The sequence below is a fragment of the Hylobates moloch genome, unplaced genomic scaffold (assembly GCF_009828535.3).
Source record: "Hylobates moloch isolate HMO894 unplaced genomic scaffold, HMol_V3 SCAFFOLD_20, whole genome shotgun sequence".
Lineage (NCBI taxonomy): Eukaryota > Metazoa > Chordata > Mammalia > Primates > Hylobatidae > Hylobates > Hylobates moloch.
Window position 1 is genome coordinate 43,334,616 of NW_026652295.1, and position 27,609 is coordinate 43,362,224.

The window sequence follows — 27,609 nt, forward strand, 5'->3', positions numbered from 1 at the left end:
TTTTACAATATGTATGTACCACAGCTTTCCAGCCAATCCCCTATCGATGGGCATAAACTTTGTTTCAGGTTTTTACCACCCGGGGGAAATGCTGTAATAAACATCCCATCCACATGGCATTCTGTATGGTTGGCTTAATGTTTATGGCATAGATTCACAAGGATGGAACTACTGAGTTAAAAGGTACAAACATTTTAATGGAAGTTAAGAGATTGTTTACCAGTGCATTAACCGTTCAAGTTTCCAAGAGTAATGAGGAATGCCTTGTCTCTCCATGAGAAAAGGCTAATAAATGTAAAGTGATATATCATTGTGGTTAAAATATTTAATTTCCCTAATGAATCTAAACATTTTTTCCCATATGTTTGTCAGCTATCTGAATAAGCTTTTCTGTTAATTGTCTATTTTTATCCTTTGCCCATTTTCAACTGGGTTGTCTTTTTCTTAACAATTCAAAGGGCTCTTTTATATTACCCCTTTGTTATCTGAGTTAAAAATGTTTATCCTAGTCTTTCATTTGCCTATGCATTTTAAAGCATCTTTTGCCACTAAACAATTTAAAATTTGCCAGGCGTGGTGGCTCACGCCTGTAATCCCAGCACTTTGGGAGGCCGAGGCGGGCGGATCACCTGAGGTCAGGAGTTTGAGACCAGCCTGATCAACATGGAGAGACCCTGTCTCTACTATAATCCCAGCTACTCGGGAGGCTGAGGCAGGAGAATCGCTTGAACCCGGGAGACAGAGGTTGTGGTGAGCCAAGATCACTCCATTCACTCCAGCCTGGGCAACAAGTGCAAAACTCCGTCTCAAAAAAAAAATTTTTTTTAATTTCTATATTGTCAAATAAGTTCATCTTTTCTAACTTTTGTTTGAGATGACTTCTCTCCACTCACACAGATGGAATGGATCCTATCAGATATCTATTCTTATTTAAATTTGTAAAGGTTCATTTTGTGGCCAATTTTACAATTAAGTTTTGTAAATGTTCTGTAGATATATTGAAAAAATTCATAGACCCTCTATTCCAGATAAATACAGGTCTAAGCATATCTTGCTATTTTGATGATTTACTACTTACTATTTAGTGCTTATGGGTCTATTATGTCAAAAATTGTGTCTTCTATAATTATTCCTCTTTATCCTGTTCTATTATTATTATTATTCCCCTTTATCCTTCTATAAAATATTCCTCTTTATCCTGTTTGGGCTTTTAATGTTAAATTATAGCTTGCATGATGTTAATATTGCCACTTCCGCTTTCTTTGCATTTGTGTATGCATTTATTTACCATTTATTTGTTCATCGCATTATTTATAACCTTTCTTTATCTTCAAGTTTTATTTTTGTGGTTGTTTATAATGTCTCAATGTAAGAATTTAATCCATTTCATAATTACTGCAATGACCGATATATTTCATTTTTATTATTTTCTCTTGCTTTATATTTGGTATTTGTTTCATACTCTTGTTTTTTCCTTTTCCTTTCTTCATTTTTAATGGTTTGGCCATGTTGACAGTCCTTCCATTTCTTCTCATTGTTAATTTGAAATTGTAATATACTTTTCTATTCTGTTAATGTTTACCATCCCTTTTTCCATTTTCTTTAATGTTTACCTCGCTTTTTCCTGGTTGGACACATTGCTTGAACATATTTTAAACAACAGTTTCCATTATTATTTAAAATATCAATTATACCCCTACCAAGAGGTAACATTTTCCCAATCAAGTAACTTTTTCTTCTAACGTTCCCCCCTTTCCAGTATCAAGAGACCTTCAGAACACTTTCATTTTCCCTCTCAGCTTCCTATCAATAGACCTTTGAAAAATTTTTACTTCACCCCTTCTCCCTCTATCTCTAAACTTTTGGCTTTCCAATGAAAAGGGGTATTATTTTTACAGTATTAACAGAATTTCACCAGTACTTCAAGAAATTTAGCACTTATATTGCATGTTCTCACATATTGTATCATTACAGATAAATACTGAGTCCAAACAAGATTAACTACTCAAAATACTTCTTTCCTATTCTTTCTTTTTTCTAACTTTGAAGTTTATCAATGGGATCTATGGATGATTTACTTTCTGCACTTGATATTTGCATATTGTCGAATATGTTTCTTTAGTACTGCAGACAGATATCTTATCTTGGTTGGGTATAAAGTCCTTGGATTGCAGTCCCTTCCTCTCATGAATCAATAAATATGATTCTAGTGCCTTCTAGCTTCTGGTGTTATACATGAGAAGTGCAATTATAATGTGATTCATTTAATAATTCCTTTTTTGGAGGTAGAGGAGGCTGAGCTTTTGTAAGATTTTCTCATTATGTTTAGAGATCAAGAATTTTATTAAGACATTCCAGGTGTTTATCTACTCAACCTTTTTTACTCTGCAGTCTTGGATTTTCTTAGCTCTATAATTTATTAATAATTGCCTCTCCTCCATCTCCTACTTTTACTTTCTGAAATGCCTATCATATGCATCTTAACTCCTCTGAATTTATCCTCTATATCTCTTACCTTTTTCCCTCATAATTTTCATATCTTTACATTTTTCTGTGTGCGTTGAGATAACTATTGCATTTTATTCTCCCTAATTGGGTCTGAAGAGTGACTTTTTGAACAAAAAATTATTAAGTTATTTAAGTTATTTGTGAATTACTGTGTGTTAACTCTAGAAAATCTCTTTTGTGCTACATTTGAGTCCCACTATTGTTCTCCTTACTTTTTAAAATTTAAGTTGTCATCTAATCCCAACTATTTTGCTGGCAGGTATTACTTTCTGTCTTAGCTTCCTCTATGTTGATGCATTACTCCCCTCACCATAAGTATTCCCCCCCCTCCCCTTTTTTCTGCTGCTGGTTGGGATTCGGTTGTAATGTAATCAATGGTAAGGGTTTGAGTGGAGGATTTTGATGGGATTTTAAATGATTCCCTATCTCAATCCTCCCCTCCGCCAACTCTCTAGGCAACCACTACTCTACACTTCGTCACTTTAGATTTGCCTATTCTAGACATATCATATAGATAGAATAAAATATCTGGTCTTTGTGATTGGTTTCTTTCATTTAGCTTAATATTTTCAAGGTTCATCCATGTTTTAGCATATATCAGTGTTTAATTCCTTTTTATGGCCAAATAATATTCCTTTATATGAATATTCCATACTTATTTATCCATTCATCCATTGATAGACATTTGGGCTATTTCCTTTTTTATTATCATGAATAATGCTGCTAACACTCATGTACAAATTTTTATGTGAATACATATTTTCATTTATCTTATTCCACTTCTTTTGCTAGGAATGGAATTTCTGGTTCAGTTGGTAAATCTATGTTTACCCTTTTGAGGAACTTCCAAAATGCTTTCTGAATTGTCTGCACCATTTTATACTCTAACAACGTAAGAAGGTTCTAGCTCTCCATGTCCTCAACAGCACTTGTTATTATCATTTTGTTTGTTTGTTTGTTTGTTTTTAAGAGATAGGGTCTCGCTCTGTTGCCAGGCTGGAATGAAGTGGTGCAGTCATAGCATACTGCAGCCTCAAACTCCTGGGCTCAAGTAATCTTCCCACCTCAGCCTCCTGAGTAGCTGGGTCCACAGGCACATGCCACTGAGACTGGGTAATTAAATTTTTTTTTCTAGAGATGGGGTCTTGCTTTGTTGCCTAGGCTGGTTTCAAAATCCTGGCTTCAAGTGATCCTCCTGCCTCAGCCTCCCAAAATGCTGGGATTATAGGTATGAGCCACCATACTCGGCCTTGTTTTTATCTTTTTGATCACAGTCATCCTAGTGGGTGTGGAGTATTATATCAATGTGGTTTTGATTTGCATTTCTCTGATGGCTAATGCCTTTTTTTTTTTTTGAGATGGAATCTCCCTCTGTTGCCCAGGCTGGAGTGCAGTGGCACAATCATGGCTCACTGCAACTTCTGCCTCCTGTTTCAGGGTATTCTACTGCCTCGACCTCCCAGGTAACTGGGATTACAGGCACACACCACTACACCTGGCTAATTTTTTGTATTTTTAGTAGAGATGGGGTTTTACCATGTTGGCCACGCTGGTCTTGAACTCCTGACCTCAAGTGATCCACCCGCTTCAGCCTCCTAAAGTGCTGGGATTATTTATAGGCATGATTTTTAAGTATCTTTTTCAGTGTCTATTGTCCATTAGTCAATCTTCTTTGTAGAAATGTCTATTCAGATCCTTTGCCCATTTTTAAATTGGGCCACTGTCTTTTTATTGTTAAGTTGCATGCATTCTTGATATATTCTATACAAAAGTACCCTATCAGATATATAAGAAAAATTTTCTCCCATTCTGTGGTTTGTCTTTTCACTTTCTTGATGTTGCTCTTTGAAACATAAAAGTTTTAAAATTGATCAGTTAATTTATTGGTCACTGTTTTGACTTTGAAATAACTGATCAAGTCCAATTTTCCCTTTTTCTTTTGCTGTTTGTGCTGTTGGTGTCATACATTCAGAATGCTTTGCCTCCTCCAGAGTCATCAACATTTATTCCTGTATTTCTTTTTAAGAATTTTATAGTTTGAGCCCTTATATTTAAGTCTATGATCCATATTGGGTTAACTTTGTGTACTTTGTTGTTGTAGGTGCCCAAATTCTTTCTTTTGTATGTGGATATCCAGTTGCTCCAGCAATATTTGTCAAAATGGCTATTTTTTCCCTATCAAATTCTCTTGAAATCCTTGTCAATATCAACTGACCCTAAATGCTTATTACTGAACTCTCATTCCATTCCATTTCATTGACAAATATGTCTACACTTATACCAGTACTGCTCTATCATAATTACTGTAGCTTTATGGTAAGTTTTGAAATCAGCAAGCATGAGTCCTTTGACTTTGTTAAGATGGTTCTAGGTATTCTAGTTCCCTTATGACCTAGATGAGTAATTTCCATATCAGAATCTGGCATTTCTATAGGATTGGTAGAATCAGCGTATTCATGATTGGTAGAATCATGGTGTATTCATTTCTACAAAAAAGCAGGTGAAATCTGTAGGCCAGGTTGGAGAGTATTAACACTCTAATAATATTGAATGTTCCAATCCATGAACGTAGGATGTCCTTCCATTACTATCTAGGCCTTATTTCAACAATATTTTGTAGTTTTCAGTACATGAATCTTGCAGGTCTTTAGTAATTTTATTCCAAAATATTTTATTCTTTTTGATGCTATTGTAAATGGCATTTTCTTAATTTCAATTTTGAGCTGTTCATGGCTGATATAATAAAATATGCTTGATATCTGCATATTTCTCTTATATCTAGCAAATACATCGAACCAGTCTATTAGTTGTAATAGTTTTTATTGGATTTCTTAGAATTTTCTATATACAAAATCATGTTATCTGTAAACAGAGGTAGTTTTACTTCTTTTTTTCTAATCTGGATGCCCTTCATTTCTCTTTCTGACTAAACACCTGGCTAAAACCTTCAGTACAATATTGCATATAAGTGCCATTAATGGACATCTTTGTCTTGTTCCCGATCTTATAAGGGAAAGCATACAGTCTTTTACCATTAAGTATGATGTCAGGTGTGGGTTTTCCATATATGTCTGTCTTAGCTCAGGCTGCTACAACAAATACATCATAAACTGGGAGGCTTAAACAACAAACATTTATTTCTCACAGTTCTGGAGGTTGGGAAGTCTAAGATCAAGATGCCAGTAGGTTTAGTGTTTGGTGAAGGCCTGCTTCATGGCTTACAGATGACATGACCTTGTTGTATCCACATATGGTGGACAGCAGAAACAGAGGAAACAAACTTTCTTGTGTCTCTTCTCCGAAATGCCCTAATCATAAAGGTTCCATCCTTATGATCTAATTATTAATACTTCTCACAATTCTCACCTCCAAATACTACCACACCGGGAATTAGGCTTCAACATATATATTCAGAGGGTGAGGAGGGACACAAACATTCAGTCCACGCAATCATCTTTATCAAGTTAAAGAGGTTTCCTTCTCTTCCTAGTCTGTCGAATGCCCCTCTCATTAAAAACTTTTGGAATTTTGTTAAATGCTTTTCCTACATTTATTGAGATGATCATGTGATTTTTCTCCTTTATTCTGTTAATTTGATGCATTACATGAATTGTTTTCTAAGTTTAAAACAACCTTATATCCCTATGACAAATCCCATTTGGTCATGGTTTATAATCCTTTCTATATTTGCTGAATTCAGTTTAATGGCATTCTGTTGAGGATTTTTGCATCTGTATTAAAAAAGATCGCAGTCTGTGGTTTTCTTTTCTTGTGATATCTTTGGTTTTCATATCAGGCTCAATCTATATTACCTTTATAGAATTAGTTAGGAAATAATTGGTATTCTTCTTTAAACATTTGGTGGAATTCAACAGTGCAATAATCTGTGACTGAGCTTTTGTGGAAATTTTTAAGCTACTAATTTAACCTTTTGCTATTGTCCTGTTCAGATTTTCCATTCCTTCTTGATTCAGTTTCAGTGGTCTATGTCTTCATAGCAGACCAACTATATACTTATAGTTTGTCATATTAACCATTTTATTTGCCACTTCTGGTTCTTTTCATTTCTTTCTATAACTTGAGGTGCCATTTCCTTACCGCAGTACAGCATTATTACCACTTACCTCATCCATGTCATTACTGTCAAATATATTTCCAAATGTTACAGACCCAACATCACAATTTTTATATACAGTGTTTTATATAGCTGCTTTATAAGTCAGTTTTAAAAAGGAAAGGAAATATACAATTATATTATCTCATATTTATGTACTTATCTTTATAAATGTGTGAATTCAAATTATTTGGTGCAGCTTGCTTTTAGACAATTATACTTTCTCTTATATTTATGTGCTTAATTATCTTTATAAATGTGTGGATTCAAATTATTTGGTGCAGCTTGCTTTTAGCCTTAAAAACTTTTCTTATATGGGTCTGATAGCAAGAAATTCTCCTGGTTTTTGTTTATCTGGGAATATATTTTGCATTCATTTTTGAAAGATAGTTTTGCTGGATATGTTTCTCGATGGACAGTTTTTTTTCTTTCAGCACTTTCAATATATCATCCCACTGCCTTCTGATCTCTATGTTGATGAGAAGTCAGCCATCAATATTGTCAGGGTCCCCCTGTATATGTTTTTTTCTTGTGACTTTCATGATTTTTTGTCTGTTTTTTTTTTCCCACATTTATGGTAAAACTGTCTTAGTGTAGATTTCTTTATGTTTATCCTAATTGGAGCTTGTTGATATGCTTGAATTAGTAGATTGGTAGTTTTCATCAAATTTGGGATGTTTTCAGTCATTATTTCTTGAATATTTTTCTACTTCTTTTTCTGTCATCTTCTGATACTCTCATTATGTGTATTTTTACACACTTAATGGTACTCTACATTTCTCTGAAGCTGTTTTTTCTTTATTATTTTTTCACTTTTTTCTTCAGATTGTATATTCTTTAATGTCTTCAAGTTCAGATTCTTTCTTCTGCCAGCTGAAAACAACTACTGAGCCCTTCTGATTTTTTTCATTTCAGTAATTGTATTCTTGAACTCCGTAATTTCTATTTTTTAAAATAAATTCTGTCTTTATTGATACTCTTTACTTTGTGAGACACTACTATCATCTTCCTTTTTTTAAAATTTTATTTCCTTTAGTTATTTGAACACATACATAATAGCTGCTTTGATGTTTTTGTCTGCTAAGTCCAACATCTGGGCCTCCAAAAAGCAGTTTCTATTGTCTACTTTTTTTTTGGTCTCCTTTTTATGGATCACACTTGCCTATTACTTGGCATATCTAATATTTTGTTGTTGTTGTTGAAAAGGGACACTTTAGATAATATAGTGTAGCAAATCTAAATAATTCCCTCCCCTCCCTGGGGCTTGTCATTGTTTATTTCATGACTTGGCTGAACTAGTACAATGAAGTCTCTTCCCTTGCAGTATGCAGCCTCTGATATTGTTCTTCAGAGGGTACAGCCTTGAGTATGCAAACAGTCTCCTCCATAACCAGAGATGACTGTAGTTTTAGTCAGGGGTTCTTTGGCTGTTACCTTCCCTGATCTCCCCATTAAGTTTCCGGCTGTTTTCTGCCTCTACTGTTATCACATACAGCTGTTAGCCCCCACTAACTGACAGCTGTTTGCTCCACTGTTTCTGATAATACCCTTGGGCATAAACTGCTCCAGAGATTGATTGATCTAAATAATGTTGGGCCCCTGTGAAATGTTGCCAGCTTCTAAGTTTTGCTCTGACTGCAGCAGGGCTCTTTTTAACTATCTCTTTCCCTTGTTTTCTTTGTTTAACATCTAGCTGACCCACTGTTTTGCTTTTTGCTACCAGTATCACGGAGCTACCAGTCCCCTCTTAATCACTCATCACCAGGATCTTCGTTGTTGTTATTTTTACAATGAACTTAGGTATGAACTTCCACACACTCTGTTCCAAGCAGTGATGTGGAAGAGCTGCAGAGCTTTCTGCTCCTAAGGTCTGAGCTGAACCTCTGTACCACTGTACTGAAGCTAAGGCTGGACCTGCAATTAACTTCTCCTGGAAAGAGTTCCCTGGATCTGAGAATGGATCTGGAAAGAGAAGCAACCCCTAGACTTCTAGGCTTGTCTATTCTGGTATGTAGCTTTGTTCTCTATGAGAGCTAGGGTGGTGGCAATCAGAGCCCAGTATTCTCAGACCACCATGCCTGAGGTAGAGCTTTTATCCTATGAGTCGAGGTTAAGTGAGAAAAGGGAGCCCCAGTCATCTCAGCTGTGCCTGCCTGGAATAAAGCTTTTGCAACATGGGGCTGAGGGAGATGAGAGATGCCTACCTCTTGCCCCTTCTGGGGTAAAATTGTTGCCCTAGAATAAGAACTGGAGGGGCAAGCTACACTCACTCAGAGTAGAGCTTCTGTCACACTGAGTTAAGGTGGCAAGAATGGTGAAGAGTGATCATGTGAGCAGGTCATGGTTTAAATGCAACAGACTCTCAATACCGTTCTTAACAAGATTTAGTTGATCTTGAATACGTGTTGCCCTGCTTGCTGTATGTGCTTAGGACAATTTCTACAGATGTTAAATGATTATTTCAAAAAAATTTTACCAGTTAAATGTGTTTCACTGGGGAGAGACTCTGCCATACTCCTTACATAGCCATTTCAGAAGTCCCACATCAAGATTAGATGTGTTCTACCTGAATATTTTACTTTATAATTTCTATCAACTGTTTTTTTTTAAAGTTTTAGTGTGCTTTTTGTAAGACACACAAAATTGGAAAATACAAATGAAGGGGGAAGATTTGAAATGAATGAGAGGACATCAAACTAATATGATGGTTTAGGAAAACTGAATATTACTCTTACCACCCCAAACTTCATGGTGTCTGAAGTATGGTGTTAACTGCTATCATTTATTCAGTGGCAGGCATGTATGAAGTTCTTTTCATATAGTATGCTAAACTCTTGTAAGCACTCCACATGTTACACAATATAATTTCCCTCCACATAAATGAGGAAACTGACCCTCAAGGTCACACAAAGAAAGCAGAGAACTGGTATTGATTGGAATTCATGTCTGTTTTACTCTTAAGTCTGCATTCACTATGTGCTCCATAAAAAGAAACATTTCAATTCATCTGCAGAACTATTTTTCAAGAATTAGATTCTACAAGAAGTGCAGTAATATTAAATAGGTAACATGGTATAATATGTTTTATCAGAAATATATACTTTTGCAAGGGTATTCCACTTGATTTGTTGACAGTAAACAAAATTAACTAGTTCTCGAGAATATCTACATTGGAATTGCATAAATGTGTTATCCAGCACACATGTGTCATAAGCTCATGTTTTAGTTTTGTGTTTTGTTTTGGTTACCTTCAAGAAGATCATCCTCATCGATGCCTTTGACAATCTTTGATTTGTAGTCTCGGATAAACATGTATTTTAGCAATCTTCTAAGTTTTTTCTATTAAAAATATAAAATAAGTAAATAAGAAAATCTATACATATATTCACTTTACTGATTAAAGACTATTATAACCAAATTTAATAAACTTGCACCCCATGATATCAGAGAAAATAAAGTAATCCTTAGCATATGGCTATGACATAAAAAGGTAGTCATCAAACACAAAGGCTAAAATACAAGTCTTTTAAAAAAGCAGTTTTCATTTACAAATATTCGGATGTTCCAGAATCACAACAGTCACACATTGCTTAATGATGGGGATCTAAGAAATGCATCCTCAGGAGACTTCAACATTTTGTGAACATCATTGAATACACTTACACAAACCTAGATGGAACAGTCTAATGCACAGCTAGGCTACATAGTGCGGCCTACCGTTCATGGGCTACAAACCCGTATGCAAGGGTAAGAAAATGGTAAGTATTTGTGTATCTAAACATATGTAAATATAGAAAAATTAGTTAAAATACCATGTAAATGACCAAAAAAATGATACATTTGTAGAGGGCATATACCATGAATAAAGCTTGTAGGACTTGAAGTTGCTCTGGTTGAGTCCATGAATGAGTGGCAAGTGAATTTGAGGGCCTAGGACATTACTGCATGCTATTGCAGACTTTATTTTTTAAAAAGCTGTACACTTAGGCTATGCTATATTTAAAATTTTTCTTTCTTCAATAATAAATGTGCCTTAGCTTCATTACTGTAACTATTTTACTTTATAGACTTAATTTTAAAAAAACTTGACTCTTACAGTAATACTTAGCTTAAAACACAAACACCTTACACAATTGTACAAAAATGTTTTTCCTTTATATCCTTATTCTATAAACTTTTTTCTACTTTTAAATTTCTTATAGCTTTTTAAACTTCTTTGTTAAAAACTAAGATGCGCGCGCATGCACACACACACACACACACACACACACACACACACACACACACTAGCCTATGCCTATATAAGTTCAGGATTGTCAATATCACTGTCTTCCACCTCCACATCTTGTCCCACTGGAAGGTCTTCAAGGGCACTAGCATGCATGGAACTGTCAGCTCCCTTGATAACTGCTTTTTTATTGGAATATCTCATGAAGGAACAACCTCAGGTGGTTTACAGTTAAGTGTTTTTTGCAAGTACACTCTAAAATAATGATGAAGAGTATTATAAATAGATAAACAAGTAACAGTCATTTATTATCTTTATCAATTATTATGTACTATACATAATTTTATGTGCTAGGCTTTTATACCATCAGCAGTGCAGAGGTATACACCAGCATCACCACAAAGTTGAGTCATGCTTTGCACTACAATGTTAGTATGAAACCTATGACATCACTAGATAATTGGAATTGTTCAGCTCCATTATAATCTTACGGGACTACTGCTGTATTTGCAGTACATTTTTGAAAAAAAGTTCATCATGTGGTACCTGACTGTAATTGCTTTTTTTTTTTTTTTATTTTGAGACGGAGTCTTGCTCTGTCGCCCAGGCTGGAGTGCAGTGGCACGATCTCGGCTCACTGCAAGCTCCGCCTCCCAGATTCACTCCATTCTCCTGCTTCACCCTCCCGGGTAGCTGGGACTACAGGCATCTGCCACCACGTCCGGCTAATTTTTTGTAGTTTTTTTAGCAGAGACGGGGTTTCACCATGTTAGCCAGGATGGTCTCGATCTCCTGACTTCATGATCTGCCCGCCTCGGCCTCCCAAAGTGCTGGGATTACAGGCGTGAGCCACCGTGCCTGCATGCTTTTTTTAATCTTATAAAAAGTTTTAGGCCGCGTGTGGTGGCTCACACCTGAATCCCAGCACTTTGGGAGGCTGAGGCAGGTAAATCACGAGGTCAGGAGATACAGACCATCCTGGCCAACATGGTGAAACCCTGTCTCTACTAAAAATACAAAAATTAGCTGGGCATAGTGGCACGCGCTTGTAGCCCCAGCTACTTGGGAAGCTGAAGCAGGAGAATCTATTGAACCCAGGAGGCGGAGGTTGCAGTGAGTCGAGATGGTTCCACAGCACTCTAGCCTGGCAATAGAGCAAGATTCCACCTCAAAGTAAATAAATAAATAAATAAAATAAAGTTCTAAGTTTTTTTGAAGATTGTATTATCAGTCTTCATACCAAGCTGACTGTACTTACGCTATAGAATTTGGTATATACTCAAGATGAAATTTTATTTTAAAAAATTAACTTACAAATACCTAGACAGTGAGTTTGTAATAGCTGCTTTAAAAGTCAATAAATTCCTTTTTACTTTTTTTTTAAAATTTTCTGAGAATCTTATCTTTTTGATAGAAGATTTGGTTTATGTGTTATATTTATGGAAAACAATCTGTAACCCGAAAAACGTAGTTCTATGAAATTCAAAGCTGATGAATGATAGTTAGGTCTTAATGGTGGCCTTCTTGTAGATTTATTAGACCACAATGCTGCTTAATTTTAAAAGTAACTGATAATCCTTTGTAGCTTGTTGTATGCTTACACTTAGAATGTATTATCACTCGTTCCTGACCTTCAGGTTCAAGATTTCTATTAATAGCTGAAAAATAATGCATTTTACAGTTCTTTACATGCACATTATTTGATATCTTCAATAGTTTCTTTGCATCTGGCACCTTGTACATAAGCCTGCCTCACCCTAGGCAGAAACTTTCACTTTAAAAAATCCTACAGTCTCTCCATCTAATCATACAACCTTGAAATTTCATGAGTCTTAAAATGCTTCTTCAACTAAATCATACAGATACCCTATACCAAATAATAATTTTCTTAATAGTGAAGATTTTCATTTAGTAATATTCTTCATATCATCTAAGAGTTGATTAACTGAAACATGTAAAATATTAGAGAATATGTTTGACTACCTACTCATGAAAAATAATTATGGCAAAATTAGACACACAAATATCAGCTTAAATATTTTAATACCAGATTTCAAAGAGTAAGAAAGGTAGGTCTTTGTTCAAAAACAGAAATTATGGTATATGTTTATCCCATTGAAAATTAATCTTAATTAATTTGCATTTTTCAATAAGGTAGAGCTACAGACTAAACTTTGTATTTCAGGCTTAAAAAATTACTCTAGGAAAGTCTATAATCCTGGTAATGTTAATCTATAAGAAGAGGAGAAAAATAAATAAGCCATTCAGTTATATCCCACTTGTGACAACAGAACATAGAGTCAATATTTAGTGAGTGTCATGTAGCAATGAAAGTGTCCACATAGACACATAAGGATAAGTGAGGGTTCACTGTTAGCACAGTTTTTATATAAGTGCTTTTGTCCACATAATAAATATCAATTCTTTTGTAAACCCATTTTGTCGTACAAACTATGAAGACTAAAACATCAGTTCAATAGTTATTATTTTAATTTGAAAGCTATACAACAAGGATATATAGTTTCCACATGCAAGTTCAATTAAACAAAACGTGGATTTTAATACAATAAAATTATGTTATATTACCTTATCTTTGCGCATCAAAAACAGAAGATCTTCAGGAGTGATTACCCTTGCTCCCCGCAGCTGAGAAACTTCAGCAGCTTGCTGTAACTAACAATAATGAAAATTCAGAAATTTTTCTCAGTAATATAAATTATATATAGTACAGTCATGATGTCTCTAGAGAGATAAATATACTAAGAGTTAAAAACCTCTGGGAATAATCCAGCAATCACATTACTGCTTTTAAGAGCAAAATGTCTTATGTTTTTAAGATATAAAACATGCAATTAAATTAACTTATGAGCCCACCTGTAACCAATACAATAAACAGAAATCTTTTCTTTCATGCAAAAGAAAAATCATACACAGCTTCCAGAAATGCATTAATGCACCTGAAAATAATTTCATGAAATTCTATCCTTCATACTCATGTGAGCAATGGTTTCACTCAGTATCACTAGTTGAATAAGTATATTATTAATCTGAGCTCCCATGCTGCTCTGATTTGAAATAGGCCCATTCAGAACTTTAAAAGAGCAACAAAAACAGTAGCTGTTTCTAATATCCAAAGGAAAAAAAATACGTTTAGTTTTGGCAAGTCTTCAGTGGGTAAAGGATTCAGTCCATAAATCATAATACTGGACTGCATTAATTTCTTTCCATACTAATCACATGCACACAAAAAGTTAACTGTATCTGGAATGTACAACACAAAACATTACTGCACAAAAAGTTAGATTCCCCCTGAAATGTTCATCTAGCCCCTTATATCTACGAAGTCAAGATTTTTCAGGAATTCATAAGTCCTAGAAACATAATCTTACTTAAAAATGACCTGGAAAATAAAAGAATGTGAAAAATGATAGTTCCACTTTTTGGCACAGGCAAACTCAATTTCTTATTTTGATTAGTTGGAAGCAACATAAAATATGCCCATCTGAAAAAAATAAAGATGCTACAGAAAACACTATAAAAATGTGTCTGTACCTTCTTCCAAATTTCACCAAATCATACTGATTGCACCAAACCAAGTCTATCCAATATGAAATATTATAAAAATATTTACATATAAAAGCTGTTCCTGAATGCATCCTTCTTTTAAAAGATAAACCTAACACATTTTCTTGAGAACTAATCTTTAAAAAGTGACACACTATTAACAAATATATGAAATCAAATAGTACATTTGTGCTAAAGAAATTCTGCTTCAATGTTTAATCCATTTTGCTAAGTAAGCTTCAAACCTTCTCTAAATACACAGACTACAAAATAGACTATAAACTCGCTATGTGTCAGCTTTACCACTGAATTTCCTGGATACTGCGGTTGGTATATAAACACAATCCTATCTAAATACAGAAATTTAAATTTAACTGTGAACCATTTAAAAAGAAACCTTGGGGGAGGGGGAGGTTTTTAAAAAGATGATGTTATCTACTCAGAAACTAACAGTTTTCAGCAGGCATGAACATATTTTTCCTAAAAATTGGTAGAGTGTGAGGGAAATATATGTACACGTGCTTTTCAAATAAAAATATTTCTATCACAGTCTAAAATACAGGCAATCAATGTTGAGAAGAATATGGGCTACATATACATTTGTCTGGACACATACATAGCAAATTTATTTTCTTAAATGAAGAATGCTGATCATTTGAAATCTGAAAAACACTATACAGACATACGTAATTTTACTCACATTAAGAAAGGATCAGGAGAAATATGTATCCCTAAATAGTTTTCTCAATTAATCAACAGTTTATGTACACTACATATATATATAATCTCTATTCATAACATTCTCTAAAGTATCAGTTTACAAACATATTAGCCAGGATAAGTATGATAATAGAAAATAAAGACACAGAAGAGTTGGATATTTGGAATCACTGTTTTTTTTTTGTTTTCAGAACCAATACATGACCACTATAAGGATCTGGAATTTATATCATGGTTATGCTGTCGTATGTAGCAGGAAAAGTTTATCTTTGTTTTTTATTTACCTGATTTTCTAATTTATCTCAACCAACATAATATCCTTACCAGGACTAGCATTAGTACCACTCCCTAGTCTGCCTTGGACCTCTGTCTAGTTAGTATGTCTCTGGAACTGAAAGTATCACTATGTTACCTTACCAAGGCCTGCCTATTCTGGATGTGTCCTAAATCCCAAAATTACCTCTCTCAAACTCTGACCTCCTCTTCTCTACCAAGTGAAGACAGAAATCTTATTAGCTAATTAAAGTAACTCATACAAAAGTCATCTGCTACCCCCATACCAAAATACTCAAGTCCTGCACTCAGCCCTATGGAACCTGTGTATCCAAAAAGTCAGCCCTCCTTATAGAGGAGTTTCACATCTCAGGAATACTACTTTCCATCCATGTTTGGTTGAAAAAAATCTGCATATAAGTGGGACCATGCAGTTCAAGCCCAAGTTGGTCAAGGGTCAACTGTGTTATTATGCATTGGTTTACTTCTCCTGCAAATTTTTGCCTACTACCAGAAAGACTAAAGAAAGTTTTCTTTAACAATACAAACTTTAAAAACAGGTTGAGCATTAAAAAGTGGGCAAAGGAGAAGAACAAACACTTTTCCAAAGACGACATAGATGTGGCCAACAAGCATATGAAAAAAAAGCTCAGTAACACTGATCATTAGAGAAATGCAAATCAAAAGCACAATGAGATGCCATCTTACAGCAGTCAGAATGGCTATTATTAAACAGTCAAAAAAATAACAGATGCTGGCAAGGTTGTGGAGAAAAGGGAACACTTATACACTGTTAATGGGAGTGTAAATTAGTTCAACCATTGTGGAAAGTAGTAATGGCGATTCCCCAGAGCTAAAAGCAGACCTACCACTGGACCCAGCAAACCTATTACTGGGTATATACCCCAAGGGGTATAAATCATTCTACCATAAAGACACATGCACACAAATGTTCACTGCAGTACTATTCACAATAGCAAAGACATGGAATCAACTTAAACGCCCATCAATGACAGATTAAAGCAAATGTGGTACATATACACCATGGAATATTATGCAGCCATAAAAAAGAATGAGATCATGTCTTTTGTAGGAACATGGATGGAGCTGGAGGCTAACTAATGCAGAAACAGAAAACCAAATACTGCATGTTCTCACTTATAAGTGGGAGCTAAATGATGAGCACTTATGAACACAAAAAAGGAAACAGACACTGGGGCCTACTTGAAGGTGGAAGGAGGGAGAGGAGAAGAAAAGATAACTCTTGGGTAGTGGGCTTAATTCCTGGGTGATGAAATAATCTGTATAACAAACCCCAGTGACATGAGTTTTCCTATGTAACAAACCTTCACATGTACCCCTGAACCTAAAAGTTAAAAACAAAACAAAACAAAAAATGGGTGAGCGACTGGGCAGTCCAATTCCATAGGCATTAAACTTAAAATTGATGCATTTAATGTGAAAACAATAGTAGAACTGGGAAACCAATATCAAAAATGTTCCTCAAAACTTCAGTGTTAACAGCAGTTCAGTTATAGCATTTCTGGTTTTTTTCTGACTAATATTACTTCTATTTGTCAAAGTAAACAAAATATTAACTTGTAACAACTTTGTTAGGAAAAAATTCCCTAAAATATTAAAACTCATGTTTACATTTTAAGTATGTTATAATACTTTATTAGGAGGTTGAGAAGTAAAAGGTACACTATTACATGTCACCTCAAATGCCACATCTTTGACCTTATAAATAAATCTGCTCTCAATTTCACATTGCTATCCATGACATTCATTTTTTTCTCACTGTATTATATTTTCACCAATTTCTGTTTATTTTGTTGTTTCTTTTCATCTTCTCAGGCTCTTGAATGTGCTATTTCCACCATATTTGTTCTACTATAATCTCCCTTAAATATAATGTCTGAATTCTTGCTCTAAGATTACTGATAATTCCCTATTATCTAAATTCAATGTGGTCTTTAAAGCTCGAATGATTCACATATTTTCCCTGCCTTTCCACTAATTATATTTCTTGTTTTTCTCTCATATAATTCTACATTTAGGCCCAATAATTTTGGTTCTTTTTACCTTTGTGTACTTGTGATGGTTAATTTTGTGTGTCAATCTGAGTGGACCATGGGGTACCTAGACATTTGGTCAAGCATTATTCCGGGAGTGAATAAGGGTGTTTCTGGATGAGATTAACAATTCAATCAGTAGACTGAGTATAAGACTGTCCTCCTTAATGTGGGTGGGCCCCATCCAATCAGTTGAAGGCATGGATAGAACAGAAAAGGCTGAGTAAGAGGAAACAACTTCTGTCTGAATGCATAACCTGGGACACTGGGCCTTTTCTGGCCTTTGGTCTCAGACTGAAACATCAGCTTTTCTTGTGTTCTGAGGCTGCTGGCTTTCATACTGGAACTAAACATCTACACATTGGCTTTCCTGGGTCTCCAGCTTGACAAATGAAGATTTTGGGAATCCTTAGACTCCATAACTGCATAATTATAATTTATTATCCTTATAATAATACATAAATCTCTCTCACACACACAGGTGTGCACACTCACACATACTTACTGCTGGTCTCTAATATAGTACTATATTTAAATTATGAGAAAATCTGGATTCTTTATAAGATGTAGCACTTTTTCTTTAAAATACAAGCTTTAAAATAATTTTCTCAGAAAAATAAGATGTATGATTATTTTCACACAACAGTGCTTCTCATCTAACATAGAAAACTTAAATGCACAGTTTATAATATCTTAATTGCACTTGTTATCAAGTTTTGTCACACTCCTGACTCCCAAATTTCTTTTGAATTATACACGTAGGTCCAGAACCATTGACCCTGAAAAGGCAATTTATAAATGTTTGTTAAATGTTGGCAATCCATCCTCCCCTCCATGATTTTCAGTTTTTCCACGTAACAGAAATGAGTTAAGCTATGTAAAATCGATGGCCTTTTGCATTTGGCTGGGGCCCACATGAATTCAGCACAAAGATTTCTCTAAAGTTCTAAAAGGTTTAAAATGTACAACAGAATTGGCTGGGCGTGGTGGCTCATGCCTGTAAGCCCAGCACTTTGGGAGGCCAAGGCAGGCGGATCATGAGGTCAGGAAATCGAGACCATCCTGGCTAACACGGTGAAACCCCATCTCTACTAAAAATACAAAAAATGATCCGGGCGTGGTGGTGGGCACCTGTAGTCCCAGCTACTCGGGAGGCTGAGGCAGGAGAATGGTGTGAACCCGGGAGGCGGAGCTTGCAGTGAGCTGAGATCGTGCCACTGCACTCTAGCCTGGGTGACAGAGTGAGACTCCATCTCAAAAAAAAAAAAAAAAAATCAGAATTAAGTTGATTATTCCACAATTACTAAGCTACTGAAAGTATTTTAATGAGACTTCCATTGCAGCTCTTTCCTTTAGGTTTTGCCTAAGACCTTGGATTTGTCCTTTTTGAAGATAAATGGTAAAAGGTAGGAGTTGTGGTGAGCTAGTATCATGAAGAGACAGAATCCTAGGTAAGGTTGTCACCTGGCTTAAAATTATTTATTTTTCCCTCTATCAGTCTATCTATTATGCACTCATTATCTATCAGGCCAGATTCTAGGTTAGGCTATGAATGGTCAGCTCTGCTTGCAACCATATTTGCTAGCCAGAGATAACCTCAAAGGTCTTCTCTAAATCCTCTATGATAAGACTGAAAGAACCTGGAGTTAAATTTCCTAAGTTGGAGTTAGGAAACTCCAGTGTAGTTTCATCACTAAGTGATTGCATAACCTTAGATATATCAAATAAGTTCTCTAGATTTGTGAGTTTATGTTTCTCTTTTATTTGAAATGGGTAATCAATGACTTTAATTACTAGTAGGAGAATTATAATCTTAGTGGTAATAATAGTGGCCATATACTGTGTCCCTAATTTGTGCCAGGTGCTGTGCTATGTGTCTTATATTTAAACTTTTAAATTTTATATCTAAGTTAAAAATATATAAAACATTAAAAGTCAAATAATACTATAAATTTTATGACAGATAGGAATACCTTGCCACACTTCTGAATCTGTAATTCTGCTTCCAGTGGCAATCACCTTTAACTTTTTAAGCTTGTTTCTGTTATTTACCAACATATTTGAAATAAGCTTATAATACTTTTATTTTTCAGCTTTAAAAATTATCAGATGACTTATTATGAGAGGTGAAAAAGATTTAGTGTTCTTAGACACCCCAAATTTGACCATCTCTCCTCTTGACTTTACCTATGAAATATAATTTTTGGTTAAATATACAGTGCTTATGTTATACCAAACTATTTTTGAAAAATTTGAAATGTATCAGAATTTATTTCAGTTTTGCTTTTGATGAGACATCTTATCTGGAGCCCTCCAGACTTCCCTTCTACTCTTCTGCTTTGGATTCTTTTTTTTTTTTTTTTGAGACAGGGTCTCACTCTTTCATCCAGGCTGGAGTGCAGTGGTGTGATCACAGCTCACTGCAGCCTCAACCTCCTAGGCACTATAGATCCTTCCACCTCAGCCTCCTGAGTAGCTGGGACTATAGGCGTGCATCATCACATCTGGATAATTTCTGTATTTTTTTGCAGAGACAGGGTTTTGCCACGTTGACCAGGCTGGTTGGGAACTTCTGGGCTCAAGTAATCTGCCCACTTTGGTGTCCCAAAGTGCTGGGATTACAGGCACGTAGGAGCTACCATGCCCAGACTGGATTCTTGTTTTCTTGACCTCATTTCTGCTCTTTCATGATTTACTTCCTCATTTCAGCAAAGCATATTATCTAAAAGTTTCCTTTTTAGTTCATGAGCATAGTTATGACAGCTGCTTTAAAATCCTTGTACATTAATTTTAACATCTGCGTCATCTTGGAATTAGTCTCCATTGACTATTTTTTCTTGGCTTTGGGTCATGTTTTACTGTCATTTCAGATTTTAAGTAATCTAGTGTTTTATCTGAGATATTCTGAATAATATACTGTAGGAACTCTGGATTTTGTTGTATTCCTTTGAAGACTAAAAAATAGGCACTTAACTAGAATGGATTCAAACTGCAACATCTTTTTCTCCCCTGTGGTGGGCTACAGCTGAAATATATTTGATATTACAGTTTTCTGAGAAAGGGTGCAAAGGAAATAAATTTTTAAAAATCTTGTATGTCTCAAAATGTGTTTATGTCATCCTTCTATTCAATGGATAATCTGGCTGAGTATAGAATTCTAGATTAAAACTAATTTTCCCTCAGAATTTTCAAGGCACTACCTTTTCTTCTAGCTTAAAATGTTGCTGTTGACAAGTCGATTACATTATGATTCCTAAGCCTTTGTGTGACATTTACCCTAGTCTGAGAAACTTTTACTATTGTTCTCTTTATACTTCAAGTTCTGAAAATTCATGATGCTTCTTTAATGAAGGTCTATCTTGAAATATTTTTATAAATACTCATAACAATACTTCAACCTGTATGTTCTTGTCCTTTACATTTGAAAAATGTTCTTGGACTATTTTGAAAATTTCTATTGTCTGTTTCTTGTTTTGTTTGTTTTCCTGAAATGTCTATTAAATGAATGCTGGTGGACTTGTGTCTAGGATTTCTAATACTGGAGATCATTTTATTTCACCTTTTCACAAAGTAAAGTTATACTACTTTGCCAGAATGGCACAGGGGTAGCTAATGGCCTACATGGTTTGGATAGGGTACTGGGATAAAATTGTGCCTTTTACCAATCTTCCTGTTTTTAGTCAACACAAGACTTCTTTCTTCAGAGGAACCTTCAATCCCAAACTTTTCCATGTTTCAAAGTTTCATTTTCCTCAGGTCTGTTAAGCCTGTCTACCCACTTTAAGCTTTCAGATTTTTTTTTGACAGCTCTCACCTGCTATTTAGTCCTCTCCCATTTTCTATGTCTTCTAAGTTTATACACTTAAAATTATTTTGTTATTTAGTGGAGTTTTCAGTTTGAAGCATGTGTACTACCCATATTTAACAAGAAGCTGACACTCGTTTTTTATGCCAACATTTATAGAATTTATTATCCTATGCTTCATGTCTTCTATATATTATCTCATTTAGCCTTCACAACAAACTTATGAGAGATGTCCAAACACACAAAACTATTACTAAGTAATACATGTTTAACATTAAGCCATTCATGTTTCTCTCCTAGATTTCTTATTCAGAATAGAGGAAGATGCATTCACTAAATCAAGACTTACATTGCATAGAAAAGTCTATCCATAAAAATGTTTATTTGCCTTTCAAAACATTTTCTTTCTTGGTGAATAAACAGTTGCCAAAAAGAGAAAGAAAGAAAAAAGGTTTGGATCAAAACATCCAAGCCAGTAGCTCCATGCAGACCCAGCCTAAGGATTGTGAGCTAAGTAAGTATTTGAAGGGAAATGTATTTGTAACTAAAGTTAACATTCAGAATACTCTACATTTAAGATATTTGACATAGTATTTTCCTACCATATAATCTTCTTATTCTTTTTTAATGATTGGTATTCTGTTGTCTTAGACATTTGAAACATAAATGAGTATATAAATTGATAAAAGATGTGCCTAACTTTTTAGAGTTTCATTTTAACTGTTCTTTTTAGAATAGTAAGTCAAGCACAGTTAAGTCAGGTTTTAAAAAATATATAAGGCTATAATTACCAGGATCTCATGGCTCAAAAAATTCATTCATATATACTATGTGTGTATATATGACATATATGTATGTGTATATATATATACATATTCTTTAAAATGTGTGTGTATATATAGTATGTGTATATATATATGAATTACTCAGTTACAATCAATGTGAGCCTCTAAAGCTTAAAAAAATCCAATAAACAATAACTATATATTTACTGTATGAAGATAGCAGCCTTAACATGGAACTAATTCTGTGGCTACTCTGTGATTTAAATTTGAAATTAGGAGAACAAGAAGCAATAATCATTTAAACATTTTCTTTTAACCTGTTTTGCACACAAGCAATTCATAAGCAACTTTCAATTCTAAATATATCTAAGTTTTGAATGTAAGCAAAGGCACATTTTAGAAATTTTTTAAAGCTGAAATTGAACAAAGTCATAATTTAAATAACATAGCATTTTAGTATTAATTAACTGTAATTGATAACTGTTTTAAAATTTTTCTTTTTCTTTTAAGAGACATGGTCTTGCTCTGTCACCCAGGCTGGAGTGCTGTGGCACTACCTTGGCTCACTGCAGCCTCAAACTCCTGGGATCAAACGATCCTCCCACCTCAGCCTCCTGAAGAGCTGGGACTACAGGCACATGCCATCATGCCTGGCTAATTTTTGTATTCTTTTTGTAGAGACAGGATCTCACTTTACTGCAGGCTGTTTTCGAACTCCTTGGCTCAAGTGATACTCCTGCCTTGGCCTCCCAGAGTGCTGGGATTACAGGTGTGAGCTATCACACACAGCCTCTTTAAAATTTAACTATTTAGTATTTAACTATTGAAATGAAAATACAGTTTGACTATTTACTGAATCCAAAATACAATTAAAATTGCAGAATGACAGAAGCCTACCTTGAATTTGTTCAACATAATATATAGTTATCCTTTGGTAACTCAGTAACTGGAAATTGATATATTTTTGAAGTCTAAGAAAAGGTTTCATTTGCATTTCTTAAAATTCAGAACCATAAGATATTTTGGTAGCCTACATAACATGTGCTTTACTTGACTACATTAATAATACCTCTTCTTTCTCAGCTTACTTCTTGGCATGTCCACACTCCTTTCCATATTCCCTTCTGTTCACATCTGTAAACAGGCATCCACTGAATGGGTTGTAGCCCTTACTTGTTTCTTCAAAGGACAAAAATATAACATATAAGAGACTGAATTTCTTAGTTTTTTTCAGAACTCTTCCTGATTTGTTTTTACAAGATAGCCTGATTTCATTTCACCCTAGAATGTTCAGGAATAAACACAGGTCTTGTGCTAAGTCTTCATGGCTGGATCAGGGTACTAAAAGCACTGAATTACACCAGACCACACACAGGCCAATGTAATGATTAGAAAAGTTACCAAATGGAAAGAATAAAGTCCTGCTTTAGAATAATTATGGGGAGTAAGGAAAGTTGATATCTAATTTTATCTCTATTACTAATTACCCTTGTTTTGGCAAAAGCAACTTTATAATTTTGTCTTTTTGTTGAGAAAATATATAGAGAAAGTGCCAATTTTAGATTTGCAGCTTCTGATGCTGGATTTAAGAACCTGATCCATGCAGAGGGCAAGGATCTTCTATGAAACTCGGTTAAAATGTGGCCTCCTGTTAGTGTGGTATATCCCGAAGAGTGTTCCAGAACATTTAGATTATTACCTCCAAGTTATAGTCAAATACAGTAGTCGAAGCTTTAAAAATCATTACTTAGAAAAAGTCTCCCAAACCATCTTGACTTTCTTTGTCTCATAACAGTTTTAAAATGCCTATGATTTCATGTTTTAGTGAGGTAACATCATGTAGCATATAGCTAGCCTGACGTAAATGTTATTGACATTTATTTAGAAAAGATAATTAAATTGTGAGGAACTCATAAAAAAATTTATAACTTTTAGTACTCACAAAGATTAAAGGTTATTATCAAATTATTATTAAGTATTAATGACATTTTCCCATTAAAAAATTTAGGATGTAAATAATTTGTGGATAAATATATTTGTATATATGTGTGATATTTTTATCCTTAATTATAATACATATTTGTGTGTGTATACATAGATACATACCAAACATGTCTGTACATCACTAGAATCACTTTCTTGTAAAATGTAAGCTTTCATCCAAAATAAAAGGGAAAAATAATGTGGGCTTTTTTGATAGAGAACTAATTGTTTCTCTAATAATTTCTCATGTAAAATTACCTCAAAATGAAATACAATGCACACATTAGTTTTGTAGTTATGGTTTTTAACAGAATAGCTGATCTTTCTGGTCCTCAGGTTCTTCAAGTGAGAACTAAAGAGAGGTGAATATCAAATAAGCTCCAAAGATCCTTTTGGCTTTTCCGTTCTGATTCTAGTGTTTAACCCTGGGTATAGTTTTGGTTCCATAATTAAGCACTTACATCAATAAGGGAAAAAATAAAGAAGAACCATAAGAAAGAATGGCGCAACTTGGTAAGGTGCAGATGGGAGTCAATGCTCTAAGGGAAACTCACTTAGTTATACCAGTGGAAACAGCAACCAGCTCAACTAGCTGCATGAGCATGAAAGGAAATACGGGGTTGGGTTCTTATTTAGCAGTAATGACTTATCTTACCATAATGTTTACCATGGTACACAAATCAGCAGGTGATATAATTACTTTAGTATCCTATTCAATAGTTCCAGGTGTATTTGAAAGCCAAAGACAGTTGCAAAATGGGATTATAGCAATGCAATTGCTAATTAACATGTAAAAGAGATTGGTCTCTATCCATTTCTCATCTGCCCTATGCTTTCATCATATGATGAACAGAGATAATTTGTATATACTTCTCCCTCAGTTTGTCAGAGAAAGTAGCCCTTATTCAAATTCTGTATCCAAAGATTGCTTGCATAGGAAAACCAATACATGTTGTATACACTATTTATCAAATTAGATGCAGTATATGTAAAATGAAATGAAAAGTCAGGTTTCCCTAAGCTCAGATGTCAGTTTCATATTTCACTATCAGGTTATTAAAAAGGGCTCAAGAAGGTGACAAAGTGCAGATTTTATTACACTTACAGATCATTGTAAAGATCAAATGAAATAATGTAGTAAAGACAAATAGAGAACTATAAAACACTATACCCACATAAGTATTGCTTAGGGATGGCTCATTTTTGGCTAGGGAGAAGGTAGGACAGCAATGTATATAGAAAAGGAAAAGAGATTCCACTAATAACTTGGTAGGCTGAGAAAATGTTTAGCTCTGGTCACTAAAACCAAAATCAGGATATTCCTGGGAGATTCATTCACATCAGGATAAAATGCTACAATTATGCAACACTCATACAGTTACATTCTAAGAAAGCAAACAGCATAGAGAAGATGGAACCTCAAAACCTTCATAAATAAAAGGGAGATATCACTGCCTCTTTGAAGTCTTCTCTAACACAAGCATAGACCTAAGCACTCCCTTTCCATTGTACTGCCCAGGTCCTCATAGAACTTCAGCCAACTTACCACTCAGCACTCTACTTTACAAAGCTCTCTTTATAAGAAGGCAGCTTCCTTTCTACTAGTATGCAAACTCTCCATTAACGTGTGTTAGAATGAGCTAAAACAGTATTTAAGCAATTCAGTAAAAGCCTCCGAAGACTCTGAGTTGTAGGCAGATGTAGGGGAACAGGCACAGGAAGTAGAGTAGGAAGACTGAGCGCTGCTGGATCCTGCTGTGGGCTCTGTGTGAATGTGGTCAATAACTAAATATAGAGAAGATTGTACTAACTCACCAAAACAAAAAAGCAAATATAAGAGTAATACCAGTTTCCTTGCAGATATGTTAAGAAGAACAAGTAAGGGGAAAAAAACAGAGAAAAGATAATGCCTGAAATATAGTGACAGCCCAATGTATATTAACCTTTTATTTCTATCTTGTGACTCTTAGGGCAGTAATATCACAAAAGAGAAGTCACAGAAGGATAAATCTTCAAACTACAGTATTGTGGTTGAACTTAAAATAAGCAAGCACGGAGATTTTAAAAATCTATTATTTTTAGTTAAACACTGGTATCCTCTTTGTTCCTTCAATATATACTTATTGAGCACCTAGTATAGGCCAGCCATGGGGCTGAGAATGGAAATTATGCTAACCAGAAGCAAACCAAAGCAAGTACACAAACAACGAAAACAAGAAGAAAACAAATGAAAACACGGTCCTTCACCTCACAGGGCTTACAGACTGATTACTTTTAGATGTACAATAAATATTGTACAGATATTATGACTATCACTACGAAAAGTTTATTCTAAAATAATTTCAATGAGTTTATGCTAGAAATCAGAGAACTGCAAGATAGGTATCATAACTTATATACTATATTGAGGAGCGTGTAAAGTTAACATCTTTCTAAAGTTGCACAAGGAAGCCAGACTATATTAAGGTTATGGATTTTAAGTGTCTCAAAAAGATTGCTACAGATAATCTAAAATATCTAAAGAAAATATTCCTACCCATCTTGAGTTAGTGTTCAGTTAGATACCAGCCATGATGAATTTTAAGCCTGAAGGCAAATCAGATTATGCCTCCAAGTCTCTAATCAGGATTTGGAAAAAGTTCAATTTTGAGAATTTAACTGGCTGAATCTCAGCTAATAGATGTGTGTCTGAGGCATCTTTGCGGATGACCCCAATGGAAGTATTGATTTGAATATATGTATATTAGTCAGGGGCTTGGAGGGAAACAGCATAGTTAAACTGTGTAACTGAAGAAGAGCTTAATACAGGAACTGTTTATAAAAATGTGGGGAAGGCTTTAGGGAAATGACCAGAGAGATTGTGGTAGCTCCTCACCATCCTACCTCCTCCTCCAACAGCAGCATGAAACCATTACTAAACCTAGGTCTAGAGGGTTAAGGGGGAATTAGCTGTTACCTGAAGCTGGAGGCTAGAGAAGCCCACCTGATAGGGATACAACCAACCCTGTACATTCATCCCACTCTCAGAGCTCCCCAGTCCCTCCCACAGGCCAAAATCAACCAGAAGTCAGAGGGCAAGAGAGATACAAAGATACTAGCCTCCTGGGACACAGAAAAGAACAAAGGGTGAAAAAAGGATCTAGAGGGAGAAAGAGAAGACATTAAGTGTCATATAAGTCTTTAGAATTATCAAGAACAGCCTCACCGGGGCCACTTTCCATTTAAAACACTTAAAGCAGAATGTTTTTAGTCCTCTTTAAAAGTAGTTCTGTTCAGACTATTTAAAAACATAAATGGTGGGAGGTGTCCAGCACCAGATAAACACTATGGTCCAGTGATGAAAATTGTAATTCCAGATTCCAAGACTTAATTTAAGAAAGGACAACACCAATAATAACAGTAACAAGAACATAAATTAGCATTTGTTGAATACAACATGAAATTTCTGACACTTTACATTATTTTTACAAAATTGTCAGTTCTACTAACCCTTGTAAAAACCTTGTTAGGTGATGTCAGTATTTTATTATTTTTAATAGATATTTTACAGATAA

General features: G+C 34.8%; 1 protein-coding gene across 11 annotated transcripts in view; it reads right to left on the minus strand.

The window, feature by feature from the left end:
- The window catches only part of SUPT3H (SPT3 homolog, SAGA and STAGA complex component), a 555,592-nt gene that overhangs the window by 188,274 nt on the left and 339,709 nt on the right, over positions 1-27,609 (minus strand). For all 11 annotated transcript variants that reach the window (XM_058432546.1, XM_058432547.1, XM_058432550.1 and 8 more), the window contains 2 exons: positions 13,437-13,523; positions 9,871-9,961 (listed from right to left, as the gene is read on the minus strand). In XM_058432546.1, the coding sequence (XP_058288529.1) occupies positions 9,871-9,961; positions 13,437-13,523 (178 nt within the window). The remainder of the gene's footprint in view (positions 1-9,870; positions 9,962-13,436; positions 13,524-27,609) is intronic.